Genomic DNA, 19,897 nt, shown 5'->3' on the forward strand with positions numbered 1-19,897 from the left:
GCCGAATGGTCTCACGAGGCAATCATAAGCTACGACAAAAGGCCTCACAGGCTAATAGGTTGCGTGCAACGTCGTAGTAGTGCATGTTTTGCGTGCCTCGCGGTGATTTAGATCGTTAGACGAGTCTGAGGTCAGCAATCGAAGGGGGAAAAAAGAAGTAAGCAGCGGCAGTAAATGGAGCTCGCACGCTTGCCTCGATCGGATGAACTCCCTACTCTACAGGTATCGTACACCAACAGCCACTTGATCCACCACTCCCCCGTCGACACGCGTCCGGGCTCTCAAGGAATCCTCGGCCTGCAAAAGCGGTTACCTGCCACGTGGAGGAAGCCCGGCCGTTGATCTCAGATTCCGCGAACGTGAACGTTTATTCGCCCCCCGCGCTTCAGTTACCCTCGGCTTCTTATGGCGGGTCCCACTTGAGTGCACCAATCGGAGCGTAGGTGGAGTTGGTCTCGAGGTTTTATTGCCAATAAGCCCTTTGATCTCGTACAATTACCGTGTGGTCCTCCGATGCCCCTGGTCGTCCGCAATTCGAGTGATGTGACCGCAACCGGCCGGGTTACAAGTTGAATGAGCGAAAAGACGGGGGCTAAAGTGCTTATTATCCGCCGGGAGATGCGACATAGAAAGCGGCTTTTGGACCGAGAAGGAATGCTCGAGTTCCTTTCATGTTTCGCCTCTCCCCTGTCTCGTCTTCTCCGCTGCTGCTGCTTCTTTGGTCCCTCGCTTTGTCGGGAGACGGAACCCTCCTTGCTTGGCTCCCCACTGAGGGACCATTGGCCCCCTCGACGCCCGCCCACGGACGCGGGGCCTTCGGACCGCCTCGCCGGATTCACCGGCCCCTGTCTTGAACGCCCGGTCTGATGCATATGGCGGCTGCACTATAGTGAACGAGAGGGCGGTGGTGTTGAAGCTCGCCCGAGTGAGAAAGATGAAGCGGCTTGCCAACGGAGCTGCGGCTCACGAAGGTGAGTTTGGTCTCGAGTGGCTCCCTTGTCCATGTTTGCCGCCGGCGTGTGGGTTGTTTGACGCTTGTGTTGTCGATGGTGATGGTTCAGTGGAGACGAAGACGATCAACCCGGAGCTGTGGCATGCGTGTGCGGGGCCGCTTGTGACGCTGCCGCTGGTGGGGAGCCTCGTCGTGTACTTTCCCCAGGGACACAGCGAGCAGGTAAAAATAGAAGGCAAGACAAGGGGCTCTTGCTTATTTGGGCATGGTCGCCTCTTCTAGTGTGGTTGCTCTGCATAAGTGCTACTCTTTCCTGCTTGGTTGCTATTGTGCTGCCTCGCCCAATCCTGCGGATTGGAAAGGATTCTCTTTTGATGGTTGGAAGTACTGAAGCTTGTTAAAGAAACCATTCTTTTACGTGCGTTTCTTCCTTTTTTTTGTTGTTGTCTGCAATGATGCTTCTTTCTATTTTTTCCTTGTTCTTAATCATATGTTTGGGTATGCTTTTCTTTAATATTTTCAGAGTCCCCGGATTTGATGGCCTTTAATTATTCATTTTAGATCATTATGGTTCTTATGTCTTCTAAATGAAGTAAAATGGTATTTGGGAGATCTGCAGAGACTAGGGAGTTGACTGTGGTACTTGATTTGAGGGATTTTTTTGATTAAGTCCAGTTATAAATGGAATCATTTTGTGGGGTTGTTGGTACTTAATGTTTGATTATTTAATAAAAGTTCTTTTTCATTAATCTTTTACCATTTACTAATATTTTTCTCCATGATAATTAGACCTCGTTGTTCCCTTTTTTGCCTTCTGTATACTTAACAACTTATACTTGCTAAGAGGTAAAAAACAAGCAAGATGAATTGACATTTGCCTTCTCTTTGTAATTGTTGGGATGATTACCACTTAAAATTTTTTATTTTTTTTCTAGCATCAGATTAATAAAAACAAAAAAAACAAGATATATCTGGTTCTCAGGAATACAATAGGAGATACGTGAAACTTTGCATTTTCTGACAGAACACAGCTGGAATAGTTTCTATGATAATATTATCAAGTTATGGCTTGCACGTGAAAATGAGAAAAACTTGTGTCATCCTCAGATCTTAAGTTTAGATGGGGGCAAGAATGATGGCGGTGATTGTGATGCTTGTTTCATGCAGTTTTATTGCTGAAAGATAGACAGATTCACATAAATTCTGTTCCCAAATAGGATAGAATGTTTCTGATCCATGCCTTGGGGCAGTTATCATCACTGTAAATCATGTATTGAAATCAAAGAACTTGCTTATTATAGTTTGGTGGCCTTCTTGTGAGTGATTCAGGGTGACTGTACATTAATATATTCATTTATTTATGCTGGAAAGCCATGCCTTCATTCTTAGTTAATATTTACTTACGGAGCACCAGATTGCTTCTCATTGTATCCTAAATTCTTGTTCATCTATAAATATGATACTCTGTATGCTATCTGCAATTCTGTTTGATAAACTACTTAGCGTTATCAATAATATTTATCAAGGTCCGCCATACTGTACCGTACCGGAGTTTCGACCCGGGCTCGGTATGGTACGGTACCGGTGTACCGGGCGGTACACCAAGGCATACCAGGCGGTACACCAAGGCATACCGAGCGGTACACCAGGGCGTACCGAGCGGTACACCCTGGTGTACCGATACTGTAGTACTGTAGCGGTACAGGGTGGTCCGCGTATCGAGTACCTGGCGGACCGGTACGTACCGCCCAGTACGGCCGGTATGCTTCGGTACGGCAGACACTGAGATTTATCATATAAACTACAGAAATCATTTTGTGGCAAAATGTAGCTTGTATTTTGGACTTTCATTTGAATTACCATTTGAACTAAATATCTTACTTTTAAATTTTCTTCTCATCTTTGGTTCATTTTTAGGTTATGGCTTTCGTCAACACTCACAGTCCAAACTTGATGTTTATTGGGTTTGGCAGTTACTGCAAGCACTTGATCCGCATTGATTTTATCAATCAGATTGGGTTTTCCTTTTACTCAGAACAAATGTGCGTAAATGTGGTTGGTTATACCAATGAACTATGAGTAGATGATAGAGCATGTCCTTCATGTTAAGGAAAATACTTATATCTTAGGTGCTTTGTCAATGGAAGCATGACTCACAGCTGGCTTCTTGTGTCAATGAATGAGCTACTTGGCAACTTTTTAAAGCATTAGACACATGCTATTCTCTTGTAAGCCTTATGGGCCAAATTCCTACTATAGGTAAGGAAAATTTTATTGTTTGAAATTTTATAACCTTCTAAACTGATGTTATTTACTGCAGTAATTTTTGTTGAAACTGGGTCCATCTCCTTATCATACAATTGATTACCGTTATAACTTGATAATTTTGGTCAAAAAGATTGATGTAGGTTTACACTTACATGGCTTAGATTGTAACATACGTATAATTTCAGGTTGCAGCTTCTATGCAAAAGGATATTAATGCCTTGATCTCCTAATCATACCACTGATTATCATTGAAACTTGATAATTTTGGTTTAAAAGATTTATCTGGGTTTTCACTTACATGGCTTAGATTAATAACATATGTACAATTTCAGGTTGCAACTTCTATGCAAAAGGATCTTGATGCTCATATTCCAAACTATACCAGTCTTCCCTCAAAGTTGATATGCCTTCTTCACAATGTTACACTGCATGTATGCTACCATTTCCTGATATTTCTTTCTTTTGTACATGCCAATTATGATTGAATTCTGCAGTGACCTTCAGCTTCATGCCTGATTTTGTAAAACTTTTAGGTGGATCCAGAGACAGATGAAGTTTATGCTCAGATGACTCTTCAGCCAGTTAATTCGGTGGGTCCATTTTATCATTTTTATCCATTAGAATCTTCAACCATGCCTTTAACATGTAGCTTTAGATGTCTAAGAAAATGTGCTATGTCAGTTAGTAATTTAGTTTGGAGGTGATTAGAACCTAAGTCATTCATATACTTGACACTCTATTTGTCAGCCAATAAATATTGATAGACTAGAAATAGATCATGATCAATTTGTGTACAGAAATATGACTGGCAGTAATTCTCTAAAGTAAAAGGGATGTCACTGGTTGTAGTTCTCTAAAGTGGGGTATTGTATGAGCACTTCCCTTCTATTGATACTGCACAAAGAGCTTTGTTGCAAAGAATTGCTTTACTCAAGATTTATGGCCTTTGTTTTATACATAAGGTTTTGTGGCTAAAGCACTTTATGTGTGTGTGTATGTGTGTGTGTGTGTGTGTGTATATGTATGTATATATATATATATATATATGTATGTATGTATATATTTATGTATATATGTATGTATGTATATATATACATACATATATACATACATATATACATATATACATACATATATACATATATATATACATACACATATATATATACATACATATATGTGTGTGTGTGTGTATAGATATATATACATATACATACGAAAAAGAAGATGATGCGGACAATAGTTCCTATTTCTTCATACTTTTTTGGCCATTGCTGTATGCATTAAAAATGCCTCTCCTAAATTGTCATAAGCCTTCCATGGAGATGTATCTGACCTTTTTTCTTTTTTCTTAATGCAGTATGAGAAGGAGGCATTGCTGGCATCAGAGCTTGCACTAAAACAAACCAGGTCGCAGACAGAATTCTTTTGTAAAACACTTACTGCGAGTGATACAAGCACACATGGAGGGTTCTCTGTTCCTCGTCGTGCTGCAGAGAAAATTTTCCCTGCTCTTGTAAGGAAATTATGTTGTCATGGATAAATTTCTCACACGATACAGACTTGTCACAGTTCTCTGATAATCCGTCCATTGCAAACCTTTCTTTTTGTATTGTATAGGACTTCTCAATGCAGCCACCTGCTCAAGAAATACAGGCCAGAGACTTGCATGAGAATCTCTGGACCTTCCGTCATATCTATCGAGGTAAGACTAAAAAAAGATTGTTTGAAACATCTTTTTAAATGCTCATGTGCATTTTTTTCTTTTAATACAAGTTCAATGAATTTATGTAATTCTTAACCTCTACAACTTGTATTAGAATATTGTTTTCTATGCTTAGTAAAAAAAACCTAGTCATAAGACTAAAGTGTAATGACTTGCTGAACATATGCTAACTTTTGCATTTAACATTCAACTTGGCATTCTCGAAAGGTCATGATCTTCTTTGCATGAAATCTAGGTCAACCCAAAAGGCACTTGCTCACCACTGGTTGGAGCTTATTTGTGAGCGGAAAGAAGCTCTTCGCTGGTGATTCCGTCTTATTTATTAGGTAATACCAATATTAAACATTTAGTGTTTTACTTTTTCCAGAATGGCAGACAATAGGCAGAAGATCCCTAAATGTACTTGTGGTTTACCTAAGAAGTTCATTCTCAAGGCATTCGTTATTTTAGTTAGAAATTTATGGTTGTTTCTTTCATTTTTCCCATGACATGATCCCAAGTGCCCTCTTCTCCTTGTTCTTATTTCTTTCAGCGTTTGCTGTTAACAGTGGATGTTTACAGCAGGCAAAAATTATAACCTAGTTATCTGTATTTTAGACAAAGCTTATAAGTTTCTTGTTATTGTTGTCATGAGCAGGGATGAAAAACAACAGCTTCTTTTAGGTATTCGGCGTGCTAACAGGCAACCTACCAGCATATCATCATCTGTCCTGTCAAGTGATAGCATGCATATAGGCATTCTTGCTGCTGCAGCCCATGCTGCTGCAAACAACAGCCCATTCACTGTATTTTACAATCCAAGGTAGGTCTCCCCCATTTGTAAAGATATGTAGTATCCATCTGAAAATGGATCATCAACAACTTTGTGCTGATTAATTGTTAACTTTTACATATATCTATTATACCTTGCAGTGGTAAATTAATGTCATTCTGCAGGACCTGTCCTTCAGATTTTGTTATTCCTTTTGCAAAATACCAGAAGGCAGTATATAGCAACCAAATATTCCTGGGTATGCGCTTTCGTATGTTGTTCGAAACTGAAGAATCAGGAACAAGAAGGTAAGAAGTAGGATTCTAGTTAAGCCTTGAAAAACATGAACAAACAGAAGTAATGTTTAAAGCCAATAAGATGATTTTAGATTAAATAGGTTAAAAGAATAAAAGACAAAAGGAAAGAGATATGTAATAAAGAAAAGAAATATAAACTAAGAGAAGATGAAGAAGAAACAGAAGCAGAGAATTGGATAGCAAGGAGTATCATAGGGTTGCTCACATAAATGGAGATGGCTGCTTGATACCCTAGCTCACTTTAAAAAATGAAGGCAGGAAACAAGGGAAGTATCCAATGGATTTCTGGAGGAGACTACTTGATTTTTCTAAAATTGGTTCACCATGAATATTGTCACTTTCATTTTATTGACTACCCTTTAAATGTATCTATAATTTAAAAGTACAGAATATTGGTAACCTAGACTATTCTTTTGTTGCCTACTTGGTGGCTCCTATTGAAGTTCTAATTCAGTTAGGCAACCACTTGTGGCATTACTATTCTGGCTTCCCTCTCGCATTTAAATACTGAACCGGACTTCCCTGTTTAGAAATCGACAACTAATTTCTTATTTAACTTATATCGTTGATATTTATAGCACTTTGATCATAGAGCTCTAATATCAGATAAAAAATGTAAACTTGCTCTATATTTCTGCAGGTACATGGGTACCATTACAGGCATTAGTGATTTGGATCCTGTAAGGTGGAAAAACTCACAATGGCACAATTTGCAGGTTCATTTTGTATATATATCAGTTATCTGCATGCTTTGGATCTTGAATCCATTTAGTCTGAGGCTTTTGGTCTAGTTCATCATTTGTAGTGTTTACTAATTTGCTTTTTAGAATTTAATCTTTTACAAATAGTATTTTGCATTATTGACAGGTCGGATGGGATGAGTCTGCAGCAGGCGAGAGACACAACAGGGTGTCCATATGGGAGATTGAACCTGTGATAGCTCCTTTCTTCATCTGTCCACCATTTTTTCGCAAGCGCACCAGACAACCAGGAATGCTAGGTACTTGATGTATAATTTATAACACAGAAACCTCTCTATAAATGGTTTAGAATCTTTAGATCATTGAAAAACCAATTACTTGTCTTAGCTTTTAAGCAATCTTTTTTTGATTCAGTCAAGCTTCAGGATAGCCTTACATAAACTTTTTCCACTAATATTGAATGGGTTTGGCATAACAAAATATAAGAAACAAAATTTCATGATTTAGCAATATTTGGCAAGAACCAGCTGTTATTGAAGCAGAAACACAAGGCTCTAGATGGTGAGAGGACATTGGTTATAATTATAGATGCATTTTTATCTTTATATTTGAGAACTAGTGTACCGAGCTAGATTATCAGGCAGTTTTTTTTGTGTAATTATCAGTATGCTGAATTGTCAGTTGATTTTGCAGACGATGAATCATCAGAAATGGAAAATATTTTTAAGAGGGCAATGCCTTGGCTTGGAGAGGAGACCTGCATAAAGGATTCTGAAACTCAGAGCACTGTAATGCCAGGTCTAAGTTTAGTTCAATGGATGAACATGCAACAAAATCCATCCCTTGCTAGCCAAACCCTGCAAACAGAATATTTGTGCTCCCTTGCTGGACCTGTCCGAAACCTTGGTACAACTGATCTTTCTTGGCCATTGGGTTTGCAAGCTTCAAAGTTGCAACAGGCAAATATGCAGTTTAATGCTAGTAGGATGAGTCAACAAGTTGAGGAACTTGCTAAATTGTCAATCCCACTGAACCAAGTGGGTGCTGTTAGTAGACAACAGATGCAAGATCTATCTTTGCAGCAGAAGCAGCAATTGGTCAACCAAGCAGTACCATCTGACGAGAGACAGAACAACATAATACAGCCTCAAGTACTGATCCAGATTCAATTGCAGCAACAACAGCACCAGCCACAGCAAGAGCCACCGACTATGATACAGAACAAGGAGTTATTACAAACCAGCCTCCACCAGAATCAGCAACAACATCCTCAGCAACTGCTCCTGCAGCAGCAGCACCAGGACCAGCAACTTGAGCAGCAATACCAGCCACAGCCAAGTAGGATTCTAGCAGTGAATCAACAGTTATCTGATCAACAGAATCGGCCACAGTTGCTACAAAAACTCCAGCAGCAGCAGCAACAACAACAGCAGTCATCATTTTCACAGCCCCGAATGCAACAACCTCCGTTTCCTCAAATTCAGGAGTCCCAAAAAACTCTCCCAGATGTACTACAGCAGTTATTGAACTCCCATTCACTAGTTCAGCAACCAATGATTCCTCAACCATGTCCAAAAGCTACTCCTGCAAGGCTACAACAGCCTTCGCCCAACCTGTCACAGCAAAAGCCTCAACAGCAGCAAACTCTACTAGGTGACTTATCCGGGGCTATCCTTCCTGCTACACCGGCAACCAATTTGATCCCTGCTTGTGGCAGCTCTTTGCTAGCAGCTGAAGGGACACAGTCAGGATTTACCAACGACAACCCATTTTGCTCCACATCACCTTCAGCAAACAATGGAGCTATTCTTCCACATTCAATTTTAAATGGGATTCAAAACTACACTCTCGAGTCAACAGAGAAGACGTCTCAGTCAGTTATTACAATGCTTGGTCCAACCTCCGTTGAAAATGCTGCAGCAATACCCAACATCTCGAAGGAGTTTCCAAAAGCTGTACACAGTATGAAGCTCTTGACCCCATTTTCCAAGGTGCAAAATCAGGGTGTCATTGCCCCTCAGACATATGTAGGCAACACAACACAAATGGATTACTTGGACACAACCTCTTCAGCAACTTCTGTGTGCCTATCCCAGACTGATGGACCATTACATCAAATTTTCCCTCTCTCTTCTTTCAATCAACCATCAATGCTCAGGGTTGCACCTACATATGGTGATGTCCAGGGCACAGATCCAGGAGATAATGTTCCCTTTGGAGATAACATCGATAGCTCATTGGAATTACCTTTGACCATTGATACTATGCTGGCAAACAGCATTGATTCAGGAAAGTATCAGAATCGTATCACTAGGGATGTAGTTGCCAACTATAATGCCTCAAAAGATGCTCAACAAGACTTATCATTATCCATGGTATCACAAGCATTCGGAATTCCAGACATCGCATTTAATTCTATAGATTCAACTACTAATGAGAATGTTTTCTTAACTAAAAGCTCGTGGACACCAGTGCCGCCACCACTTCAGCATATGCGCACTTACACTAAGGTTTGTGGTTTTAGCTTAGGGAAGCTATGTATTTTGTTTTTATGAGTACTGCCACATAGTGAATTGATTGTCTCTGCTATTCTGCTAAATAATATAAAAAAAATTGGATTAATTTTTGTGTTGTTCTTTTCTTGATCACTCTAGAAACTAAGTGATTTGTATTACTTGCATAATGCTGAGTGGGCCACCCTAAGAAAATCTTGTCAAGTATAGCATAAAAACGAAGCAAATCATACCAGGATAACTAGATATGGTTTTATCATTTATCTTCTACAAAGATTGCTGGAATATTTCCAGATGCTGATCAATTCCATAATCATATTTTTTGTCAGTAGCAATTGACACCAAAATAACGTAATCCAAGGGCATATCCATCTATGGTTCCATGAGCTTAAAAATGTGTTGAAACTGAAGGTGTAAGTTTGTACTGATGGTTGTAGAAGTGATCTAACTTTTCATGGTACCGAAATCTGCCATGCTTAAAGGTATATCAAACTGGCTGTGCAGTTCATATTGATCTAATTTTTGATATTTTCTTATCATCTAATATTTGCTTCTTGGTCATATCAAAGCCGACTTTTTTTTTATCATTTCTCTCTCATAACCTAACAAGTGGTAGTGTTTTTAGGTATACAAGCGTGGAGCTGTTGGCAGATCGATAGATATCACACATTACTCAGGCTATGATGAGCTGAAACATGATCTTGCACGAATGTTCAATATAGAGGGACAGCTGGAAGATCGACAAAGAATTGGCTGGAAGCTAGTTTACGTAGATCATGAAAATGATGTTCTACTTGTTGGAGATGACCCATGGGAGTAAGTTATGGCATGTCCTTCAGCATTATATTGTCATCTTTTGGATAAAAGAAGCACTTTACTCTATGATTTGTAAAATTGAAGAAAAACTATATTAATGAGCGAAGATCTAGGAACCTCTGTAGTCATTGTGGTGTAGGAGGCATGCCTGTGAAAAGAAGATGGGTGATGTCATGACCCATGAGAGTAAACTATATCATGATTTCTTAAGTGTTCCATTATATTTCCCTAGGACAAAATGACAGTACTTTCTATACCTTCTGAATATTTGAAAAAAATTAAAATCAGTAAGGATCTTAAATATTTCCCTAGGACAAACTATATCATGACCTCTGTAGTCATTGTGGTGTAGGAGGCATGCCCGTGAAAAGAAGATGGGTGATGTCATGACCCATGAGAGTAAACTATATCATGACTTCTTAAGTGTTCCATTATATTTCCCTAGGACAAAATGACAGTACTTTCTATACCTTCTGAATATTTGAAAAAAATTAAAATCAGTAAGGATCTTAAATATTTCCCTAGGACAAACTATATCATGACCTCTGTAGTCATTGTGGTGTAGGAGGCATTCCCGTGAAAAGAAGATGGGTGATGTCATGACCCATGAGAGTAAACTATATCATGACTTCTTTAGTGTTCCATTATATTTCCCTAGGACAAAATGACAGTACTTTCTATACCTTCTGAATATTTGAAAAAAATTAAAATCAGTAAGGATCTTAAATATTTCCCTAGGACAAACTATATCATGACCTCTGTAGTCATTGTGGAGTAGGAGGCATGCCCGTGAAAAGAAGATGGGTGATGTCATGACCCATGAGAGTAAACTATATCATGACTTCTTAAGTGTTCCATTATATTTCCCTAGGACAAACTGACAGTACTTTCTATATCTTCTGAATATTTGAAAAAAATTAAAATCAGTAAGGATCTTAAATCATCTTTTAGAAAATGCAAGGTACTTTCTGGGACAATTAGATATTTGTGGTTTTCTTCCCACTTCTATATGTAATAATAATGCAAAGTTCTAATGTGATAGGTCCTTTTAGTGATCAAAGTGCTCCAATCATAACTTTGTTATTTTTTGAGTGAGACAGTGATTTAAGTTATGTTCTATTAGTCAAGTAAATAAGAGCATGATAAAAAATTGAGTAAAATTAAAACGAAAATGCTAAATGTAGTACCTTCACTATCTGGTTTATAGCTTTCACACTCTGAAATATAGTAAGTTAATTACTAAACCATCAAAGCAGAAAGATCATGACAATGTTGTGACCAAGCATGATCACTTCAATGTGCAGGGAGTTTGTGAACTGTGTTCGGTGCATCAAGATATTGTCTCCACAAGAAGTACAACAGATGAGCATCGATGTTGATTTGGAAAACAATAGCCTCCTAAATCAGGCTTGCGGCAGCTCTGATGGTGGAAATGCCTGGAGGGGCCACCATGATCAGAACTCAGGCAACCTCTCAGCTGGATCGTATGATCATTTTGAATGATAATATAATCATTTGGAATGACTAACTGATCATGCGGTGAAGCTGATTTCAACTTTTGTTGGCCATCGTGCCTGGCATTCCATATGAAGATCGTCTAAAAGATGATGATGAGTGGAAGTGTCCATTGTCCAAACTGCATAATTGATGGCAAAAAGCCAATATCGAAAAGCAGAAGCAGCTACACATGACAAACCTCACCCATTATTTTTGAATGGAGATGAGAAATTGTGGTGGTGAGTTATATCCAACTCAACAGAACTGGTAGGATCCATCAGGGGCTGCAGTTTTTCTATATTAAATATCATGTACTTAAGTTAATGTCAGTTCCTTTTTTCTGATAGTGAAAGCTTCAACATTTTCCTAATCTGTATGACATCTCAAACAGAAATTTGGGGGAAATGAGCAGAGTTACTGATCCATGAAGATATTTGCAGAGCATGTGTATGTCAACATAATTGTAACTTATTGCCCTCCCTGGTGATGTTTTTTACTTGTTCAGAGGACCTATCCACTTATTCATTGAAGATAAAAACTGATCAAACTCTGAATATTGCATGACAATAGATGCCATCTAATGTTGCTATTCTTGAAATTCGTATCAATTGGTACACATATTATGGCAATTTAATTGTTGCGGAATATATTACTGAATGTAAAGTTTGGTTATTTTGCTATTTGGCAATCACATTCTTCTACAGGCACTTAAAGAATGGATAACTAACTCTGTTTTTCTGGATTTTTGTGTCAGAAATGCTGCCTAGAATTTGAAGTACAGTTGAAGTCATAGGCAGAAAGGATGTGAGTTGACCCGATATTTCAATGATCAGTGACATTCTCAATATATTGTTACAAGTTATACATATGTCATATGTTTTAAGGTATCTGTCATACATCAGGAAATATTCCAAAGTGGTCATGTAGCATTTTGAAGTATCCATACTTGATACTTGGGCAGTGGTAACATATCATTGTTGTGTACTGAATTAGGATGGTTGAAGTTAGCCCTTAGAATCTTGCAATCAATGCTATCTGAAAATAAAGTGAATGTCTTGCTCAGAAGAACTCTTTACGTTTAGCAAAATGGTTTAGGTATACATTAGTGCTCGCTTAAAAAGACTGTTGTATCTGAAGTTGTTTAACTTGCATAAGCCAGTAGCTGTCCATCAACAAATGAAGGTTTGGAACAAAAGAAATTATTCAACAGAGGGGACAATAGTTTACATGCTTCATCAGGAACAATTGTTGATTTGCTGAACTATTGTTTTGAACTTTGGTCTTTCAGGTCGCAAAGGAGTAACCTTACTAAGGTCTGACCTTATTCGAAATCGAAACTTGGTGCTAAAAAGGAAAAAAAAAAATAGTGTGTAACTTCATGAAGTAAACATATTTCGGCACAATTTCAGAATCTGCTGCCTGCTTCTCATCTCCTCGACAGAGGTATGTTGGATGAAGAACTCCAGTCTTTATTGTTTGTGGCTACTGCATTGAACATGCTGATGCCACTATTGGAAACTGTCTTTAGCTATGAGACCAGCTTTAGCAGCTTGATCATAAAGGTGCCTGCACAAACAAAAATTAAATCAAACAAGTTTGCTGAACTAGCAGTCATACTAATTAATGTAGTAAGGCAAGTTTCAGATAAGTTATACTGTCACCTTATTCTCACAGCACACTGGATTTTCTTCCTGTGGCTGATGATTCACTTGAGTGGATAGCAAATCCATTTTGTGTCAGCAGTGGATCACTCATAAATTCCTGTCAAATAAATATTAAGATGAGTAGGTCCAGGTCTCCTCATGCCATATATTTTTTCAAAGTTCTATCTCACTCAAATCATTTCACTAGTAGTAATACTATGAGAAAATTGTGTAGGTTTGCTCTCAAGGATAAGCTGCCTTGGACACAGCTACTCATGTGCATTTTATAGTTTCTGAATCTTCTGAATACTTCAGAAATTTGTGTTGGAGAAAAGGGTTTCATAGACAAATTTTGTCAAGCATTAACAAGATAGCATTGTCTCATAGCAAATCCATGTTCAAGTTTTGTCTAATCTAAATAATGACTTGCAGCATCATTCTGTTGTTGAAGATTTACTTGATAGTCATTCCTATAACATCATTGTTAATAGTCATTCTACAACTCTTGATTTGGTGATTACTTTTCTCTTTTACATGTAATTATGTTTTTTTTTATTTTATTGAGAATGCATCAAGTAAAGCAATCATTATCTATGCAGTTCATGTTCTTTACACATGCATTACTACTACAGTGCTTCTCGGTACCAATGAACTCGGTGTCTACCTTCGGTTCTCATCACCGACTCACCTGCATGGAAGCTTGACTGTTGATGGGCGAGCTCTGAGTACTGTATCGCAGCGTGCAGTTCGCCAAGCTATCTTCTCCGAGAGCACTTAGCCACTGCAGCTCTGGCAACACAACCTTTTCGAGATCTGGTCTATCCTTCCTTCTCAGCTCTGTGCACTTGAGTGCCTTCTCAGCAAGCCGCTGAGCCGCCTCCACCGGCCAGTCCGACTCCGCAGGATCCAACACTTCGGCGAATGTTCCCTGCTCGATTGCGCGGCTCACGAGGTGCGTTAGCCCCATCGGAGGCTTCGCCGTGATGATCTGCAGCAGCAGAACCCCGAGCGAGTATATGTCGGACTTCACCCCCAGCATGCCCGTCTGCTGGTACTCGGGATCGATGTAGCAGAAGGTTCCGGCCGTGGAGGTGATCCGGTACTGCGTGACGCTGTCCGCCACCGACGGGGGGACCAGCCGGGCGAGGCCGACGTCGCCGATCTTGCTCACGTAGTTCCTGTCGAGGAGGATGTTCCCGGGCTTGAGGTCGCGGTGTACCAGTGGCTCCGGCTTCATCCGGTGCAGGAAGAGGAGTCCGGTGGCGATCTCACAAGCGATGCGGAACCTGTGCTGCCATGGGATCACCGGCGAGTTGCCTCGCCGGAAAAGTCTGTCGTCCAAGCTCCCGTTGGCCATGTATTCGTACACGATACAGCCGTACTCCGGGCAGGCACCCAGGAGCAGCACCATGTTCGGGTGCCTGATGCAGCTCAGCACCTCAACCTGCGCAACCAAAGGGAAGCATCAAGGCGAACCTGCAACAGGTATCGGTTTGATCCCATGCTCATCCACTCTGCTTACCTCTTGTTGAAACTGCGACCTCCCTTGAGCTGCATCCGGGCGCAGAACCTTGACGGCCACCGCCGTGTGATCCAGATGGCATTTGTAGACCGGGCCATAGCCACCCTCTCCGATCTTACGATGCTCAGCGAAGTATTCCGTGGCAATTTCGATATCCTCAATGGTGTACTTCCTGTACCTCACGTCCGCACGAGGTGCGGAATCTAAAGTTCTGTTGTTCTCGTGGGCATCTTTAATTGCCATCATCTCTGCATCTACCCTCTTCTGTGATTCTAACTCTGCTATCCTGTTCTCGGCTCGAGCTGTGTCCATTGCCACTCTGCGTATCGCCTTCTCCTTCTCCACCAAAGCCACGGCAGCTTCCTCTGCCATTTGAGCTTCGTACAGCTTCTTCTGCTCCTCCACTTTCCATCGCTGGAGCTCCATCGCCTGCAGCAGATCATGGCCAGGTGAAGAAAGTTCATCTCTTGCCGATGAGTATCGAGTTGGAGACGTATGGATGTAATCTGACCTTTTGTTTGGCTGAGATTGCTTCTTTGCAGGCGTTGTTGTACATGTCCATGGTGTGCTTGAGCTCCAGCCTCAGCTTCTTCATCTCATCTTCTACGTCCTCCTGCAAGCCAATCGAAAGAGTCGGTCAGCAGATGGAGTCTCATCGCGAGATCTTGTTGACGATATGGTTACCATGGTTTGTGATGACCACGAGGTTCCAGTGCTGCCCTGTGAGAACGAGGAGAACTCGTTCCCGGTGGAGTACGAGTCGGCCGACCTGTTGTTGGGCGTAAGCGCCATCTCGAAGCTGCGGTCGAGGCCGTCTGATCCATTGGATAATCTCGGCGGGAAAGCTTGGTCGATGCTCGGCCTTCCGGAGCTCACGAAGGAGATGTCGGTGTCGGACAACGAGAGATCTGCGATGGTGGAAGCGCGCATTCCCCTGGCATACGGCGACCTGTTTGACAGCGACACACGGTGAACACCCACAAATCCAATTCCTTCGAACTCTTTTTACCTTCTTCTTCTCCTTCTACGTCACAACAGTAAGCTTACTTGACGGAATCGTCATGCTTCATGCTGTGTGTCTCCAGTGCCACCTCGCCTGGCCCTGCAAGTGTCGGCCATTCTCTTCAGCCAGGGGCCTAGTAAAAGCAGGAATGACAAGTGGAAAAGGGGGCGGGGGGCGGGGGGCGGGGAAGAGGAGACAAGACGCACCATTGGGACCGAGCAAGAAGCGAGGGGGAAGGGCATCAGGCTTGAGGCTGGCTTCGCTCTGGATCTGAGCACGAAGAGGAGAAACGGCCGGCGCTGGACGCACCGCATTCCGCATGGCGGAAACCTTCCCTTTGCCGATCACGTAGACGGTGCAGAAATCAGGTACCCCCTTGGTGACACTGGCGGAGACATCATGATTCTTGAATCGCCTGAGAGAAAGAAGAACACCGTTTCAGCCTGAGACAAGCTCATGAACACAGTTCTCGGATCTCAAAATGCAGTGGAGATGTAAGAGACCTGACGAATCCACCCTTCGATGAGGCACCGACCACCAACTTCTCTATGGCAGCATGGGAAACAAATTCGATTATGGCCTTGGCTGCATCGACATCTTCCAGCAGCACATCCTTGCAGCGCACCTGTTGACACCATCTTGTCTAAAATTACAGAGATTCGCAGACAACAGCGACTCCGACACAAAAAAGTCTGGCACTCACGTCTTTACGTGTGCAGAAGCAGCGAAACGGAAGAAACAACTCCTTCGATTGATGGTCCGTCGGCTCTTTGAAGCCACCATCATCATCTAGGTTGGCAGCTGTAACGCATGAAGCAGTGACAGGATGAGGAGAACATACATGGAAGCCCAAAGTGGAGCACAGCCATGGCGGAAGAAGGAAGGAAATAAGGAGGGGGTAAAGAGATGGTAGCTCACATGGTTGGCTGGTGAGCTTGACATGGATGAGGGTGAGGGTCTGGCCCCTGGCGAGAAGGTTGTCCACTGCCCATTTCAGAGCGTTCTGGCTTCCTTTGTCCTTGTCAATGGCCACCGCCACCAGTGGACATCCTGCATCCACTTCCATCTGCTCCGGGTTCCTGCGACAGTACATTATGCTCGCCTTGTCTTCCTCTTCTCCGTCTCGAAGTTCTTGGCCTCTGTTTGATCCAACCTTCGAGAGGAAGAAGAGCAAATAGTAGGCAATCTTGCTCTCAGGTACCAATGATAGTATACCACTTTTAACTGGAGGGTCTGCCATGATTTCAGGTTTGCTCTGCATTTATTTGAGTCTTTGACCACTATTTCTCTTCTCGCTCAATTTTTGGCCGATTGACCATAATGTAAAAATCATTATAATTAGACAGATTCACTCTATTGACCGATCTATAGAACAAACTATGAAAAGGAAGGGAAGAAAAAAAGATAAATGACTAAGTATATTTCAGATATTAGGTAAAAATAAAAATGCTATTAGGAAACTCTAAAAATAGAGATACTTTTTAAAAATAATTCAAAAGAAAGAGGTTTTTTTTTTTAATTTGCCCAATCAATTATCATTGTATGGTTTAAGTATAAATTATCCTTGTAGTTAGTTATCTTTAGTATCTTAATCCCTCTATTTAAAAAAAGTTACATTGACATCTTTATAATTATAAAATTGAAACATTTAATCTCGTTTCTCAATGTTATCGACTCTACCGACGAAAGATAACATGTAGAAATTATGCTAAAAAGAGAGATAAACTAATAATTTTATTATCCTTATCATCCAAAGGATATTAATTTTACAAAAGAGTAACTTATGTAAAAGCTTCGTTATCCTCCATCTAGCTATCCTCCCCTCCAGCATTATAATTACTAGACTACCAAACATTGAGCCATTTCACCCCTAGTGGTTTCTTTTTACGGAATTCTGCATCGGTCTTTCTTCGTCGTAGTCGTCGTGTTGTTGGCACTACTAGACTGTAACTTTTCCCAGCCTAATTGGTCAGACTCCTATACCACTGCACCTATGCACTTATTGTTACTAGAGCTAGAGTCTACAATGCATCATATGTTCGTTTTCGACATCTCAAGCCTCCCATTCTTGCTCCTCGACAGAAAGTGTTCCGCCCATCTCCCAGATCTCGTCTTCGTATCGTCCCCCTTCCCCATGGCTTCATCTATAATCCTCTCTCGTAGGTCACGTTTGACAGTCTAGTGATCACGGTGCCACAAGGGATGATGAAACTGGAGGGAGGATAACAAGGTTTTCATATAAGTTACCCTTATATGAAATTAATATCTTTTGGATGATGAGGATAGTGAAATTATCTTTTTATCCCTCTTTCTAATGTCATTTTTGTATGTGACAGCACATACGGTACCTTCCATGATTAGAGTCAATGACATTAGAAGAAACATGATTAAATATTTTATTTTTATAACTATAAAAAATTAATATAATTTTTTAAAGTATGAGGATCGAACGCTAAAAATAAAAAACTAACTACAGGGATAATTTATAATTAGCCCTCATTTTAACTAAGAACAGTATTCTCATTGTCCACATAACAGCATTATATATAACGTATTGATTTTTGAATATGTGAGTTAATTTAATTAGTAAAGAGTTTGATAGTTTAATTAGTAAATTCTTTTTTATTTATATTTTATTTATAAAAAATATTATTTTAGAAGCCCATTCGGTTCAATTCTCCACTAGTCAAACCGGCTTAGTTGAAGGCAATTGAATCAGACCAAAATTGAGATGCTGCAAAGAAATCCTTAAACCAAATCGTAAGCACTCGACGCCAATTACCGCGACGATGCCCACCAATGGTCGACGTCTACGTTCGGGACACTAGTGGTAAGGTCGACGTTGTTAGCTCTCTCGCCTTAAGCATCGAGCATCTAGGGTTCTTACTGGAGAAGGTGGGTGAGGACATTACAAAGGAGATGACCAAGTAGTAGAAGGGCCCTCCGAGTCACCATGAAGCCCATGCATAACCGCTAGACTGTCATCTCCTTCGCGGATGCCCTCATCATGAAGGCCCTTAAGGAATCGAGTGACCACCGTTGGTTAATTTAACACATCAAATATAGATTAAACATACTTTATAGACCCAAAGATGAATTTTAGAATGTTTTCATAAAACTTATTAAATCCACAATAATATATATGAAATCTTACAATAATTATGAAACATATTAATACGAAAGAGTTCCTAATGAATCCATCTAAGTATTTTAGTTTAATTGATGAATTAGTCTTCCAATTTCAGATAAGTACCTTTTGTTACTCTTTTGACGAGTAAAGAGAAATATGAAAAATTGATACTACAATCAGGACCAGAGCCCTATTTATAAAAATACCCCAAGATGTTTCGTATTCGTAACTTATCTTATCATTAAATTAGAAATGTAACTAATGGTATCCACACAATTAATTTTCATAATAATTATGCCCCTTAGCTAAGTAAGTTTACTTTAATTAGATCACTTTAATTTTGACTAATCAAAATAATAACTTAACACATTTAATTATACATGTGTGACCCTAAAAATTTTAACAATCTCGCATGGGGTCACATGTGTATCATTATAAAAATATTATACTTTATAAGCTCAAAACTATTATCATTATTAAATAGGACATATAAAACAATCCAGTCCATTGAATATATTAGTATTGAACCAAAGTGGTCTTCACTATATCAATCATACCTAAACTCATCAATGATCATTAATATTAACATAACCAAATAATATAGATCAATCATGAAATGAGTAGCATGAAAATTACATGAATATGATATGTACATGTTAATTTTTAACTGATCTAACTTTATCTTTATGAGGTCATCAATAACTTTAATAGCCATAATATACTAAGTATAATAAACTAAAGCTTTATTTTTGATCAGAAAATATCTATACAAATATAGAATCTAATATAGAACATACAACAAACATATGACAAACTCCCACTAGATTGAAGTTTCCTCAAATTCTAATAAACCCACATGAGCAGTATGCTAATGAAAGACCTTAGGTGACATACTTTTTATGAGAGGATTTACAAATATAAAGTTTATCCCTAAGTGTTTTACGAAAATTTATCTACATTGTACCATTTCTTTCATAACTAGAAACTTGATATCAATGCGCTTTCACTTAGTCAAGCTCCTATTATTATTGGAGTATAAAAAGCTAATTTATTGTTAC

The 19,897-nt window shown here is 40.0% G+C and overlaps 2 protein-coding genes and 1 long non-coding RNA gene across 6 annotated transcripts; 2 read left to right on the forward strand and 1 right to left on the reverse strand.

Annotated features, from left to right (window-relative positions):
* The first annotated feature begins 652 nt into the window (after positions 1 to 652).
* On the forward strand, positions 653 to 14,963 carry LOC135673066 (auxin response factor 19-like). 4 transcript variants are annotated; one of them, XR_010513219.1, is made up of 17 exons: positions 653 to 971; positions 1,062 to 1,174; positions 3,553 to 3,651; positions 3,754 to 3,810; positions 4,581 to 4,736; positions 4,841 to 4,925; positions 5,182 to 5,272; positions 5,584 to 5,748; positions 5,859 to 6,005; positions 6,655 to 6,730; positions 6,882 to 7,014; positions 7,409 to 9,225; positions 9,854 to 10,044; positions 11,349 to 11,780; positions 12,296 to 12,345; positions 12,830 to 12,984; positions 13,817 to 14,963. XR_010513219.1 is itself a non-coding variant. In XM_065181774.1 (14 exons), exons 1-14 carry the CDS (start codon positions 935 to 937, stop codon positions 11,545 to 11,547), a joined length of 3,366 nt encoding a protein of 1,121 aa, XP_065037846.1. In that variant the 5' UTR covers positions 653 to 934; the 3' UTR covers positions 11,548 to 11,985. The 4 variants fall into 4 exon arrangements, 2 of the variants coding, with proteins under 2 accessions (XP_065037846.1, XP_065037847.1); XR_010513218.1 differs by lacking the exons at positions 12,296 to 12,345; positions 12,830 to 12,984; positions 13,817 to 14,963 and adding an exon at positions 11,933 to 11,985; XM_065181774.1 differs by lacking the exons at positions 12,296 to 12,345; positions 12,830 to 12,984; positions 13,817 to 14,963 and having other exon boundaries at positions 11,349 to 11,985.
* LOC135673067 (U-box domain-containing protein 52-like) lies at positions 12,707 to 17,004 on the reverse strand. The gene is made up of 11 exons (XM_065181776.1): positions 16,628 to 17,004; positions 16,413 to 16,510; positions 16,213 to 16,334; positions 15,916 to 16,124; positions 15,754 to 15,808; positions 15,391 to 15,655; positions 15,218 to 15,319; positions 14,707 to 15,135; positions 13,873 to 14,628; positions 13,203 to 13,302; positions 12,707 to 13,107 (listed from the first exon to the last, which is right to left on the reverse strand). The coding sequence occupies exons 1-10, from the start codon at positions 16,968 to 16,970 to the stop codon at positions 13,210 to 13,212; spliced, it is 2,472 nt and encodes an 823-aa protein (XP_065037848.1). The 5' UTR covers positions 16,971 to 17,004; the 3' UTR covers positions 12,707 to 13,107; positions 13,203 to 13,209.
* On the forward strand, positions 15,940 to 16,933 carry LOC135673068 (uncharacterized). The gene is made up of 2 exons (XR_010513220.1): positions 15,940 to 16,077; positions 16,197 to 16,933. It is a non-coding gene; the product is annotated as an uncharacterized LOC135673068 (long non-coding RNA).
* Positions 17,005 to 19,897: the final 2,893 nt, after the last annotated feature.

The sequence above is a fragment of the Musa acuminata genome, chromosome BXJ1-5 (assembly GCF_036884655.1).
Source record: "Musa acuminata AAA Group cultivar baxijiao chromosome BXJ1-5, Cavendish_Baxijiao_AAA, whole genome shotgun sequence".
In the NCBI taxonomy this organism is placed as follows: domain Eukaryota; kingdom Viridiplantae; phylum Streptophyta; class Magnoliopsida; order Zingiberales; family Musaceae; genus Musa; species Musa acuminata.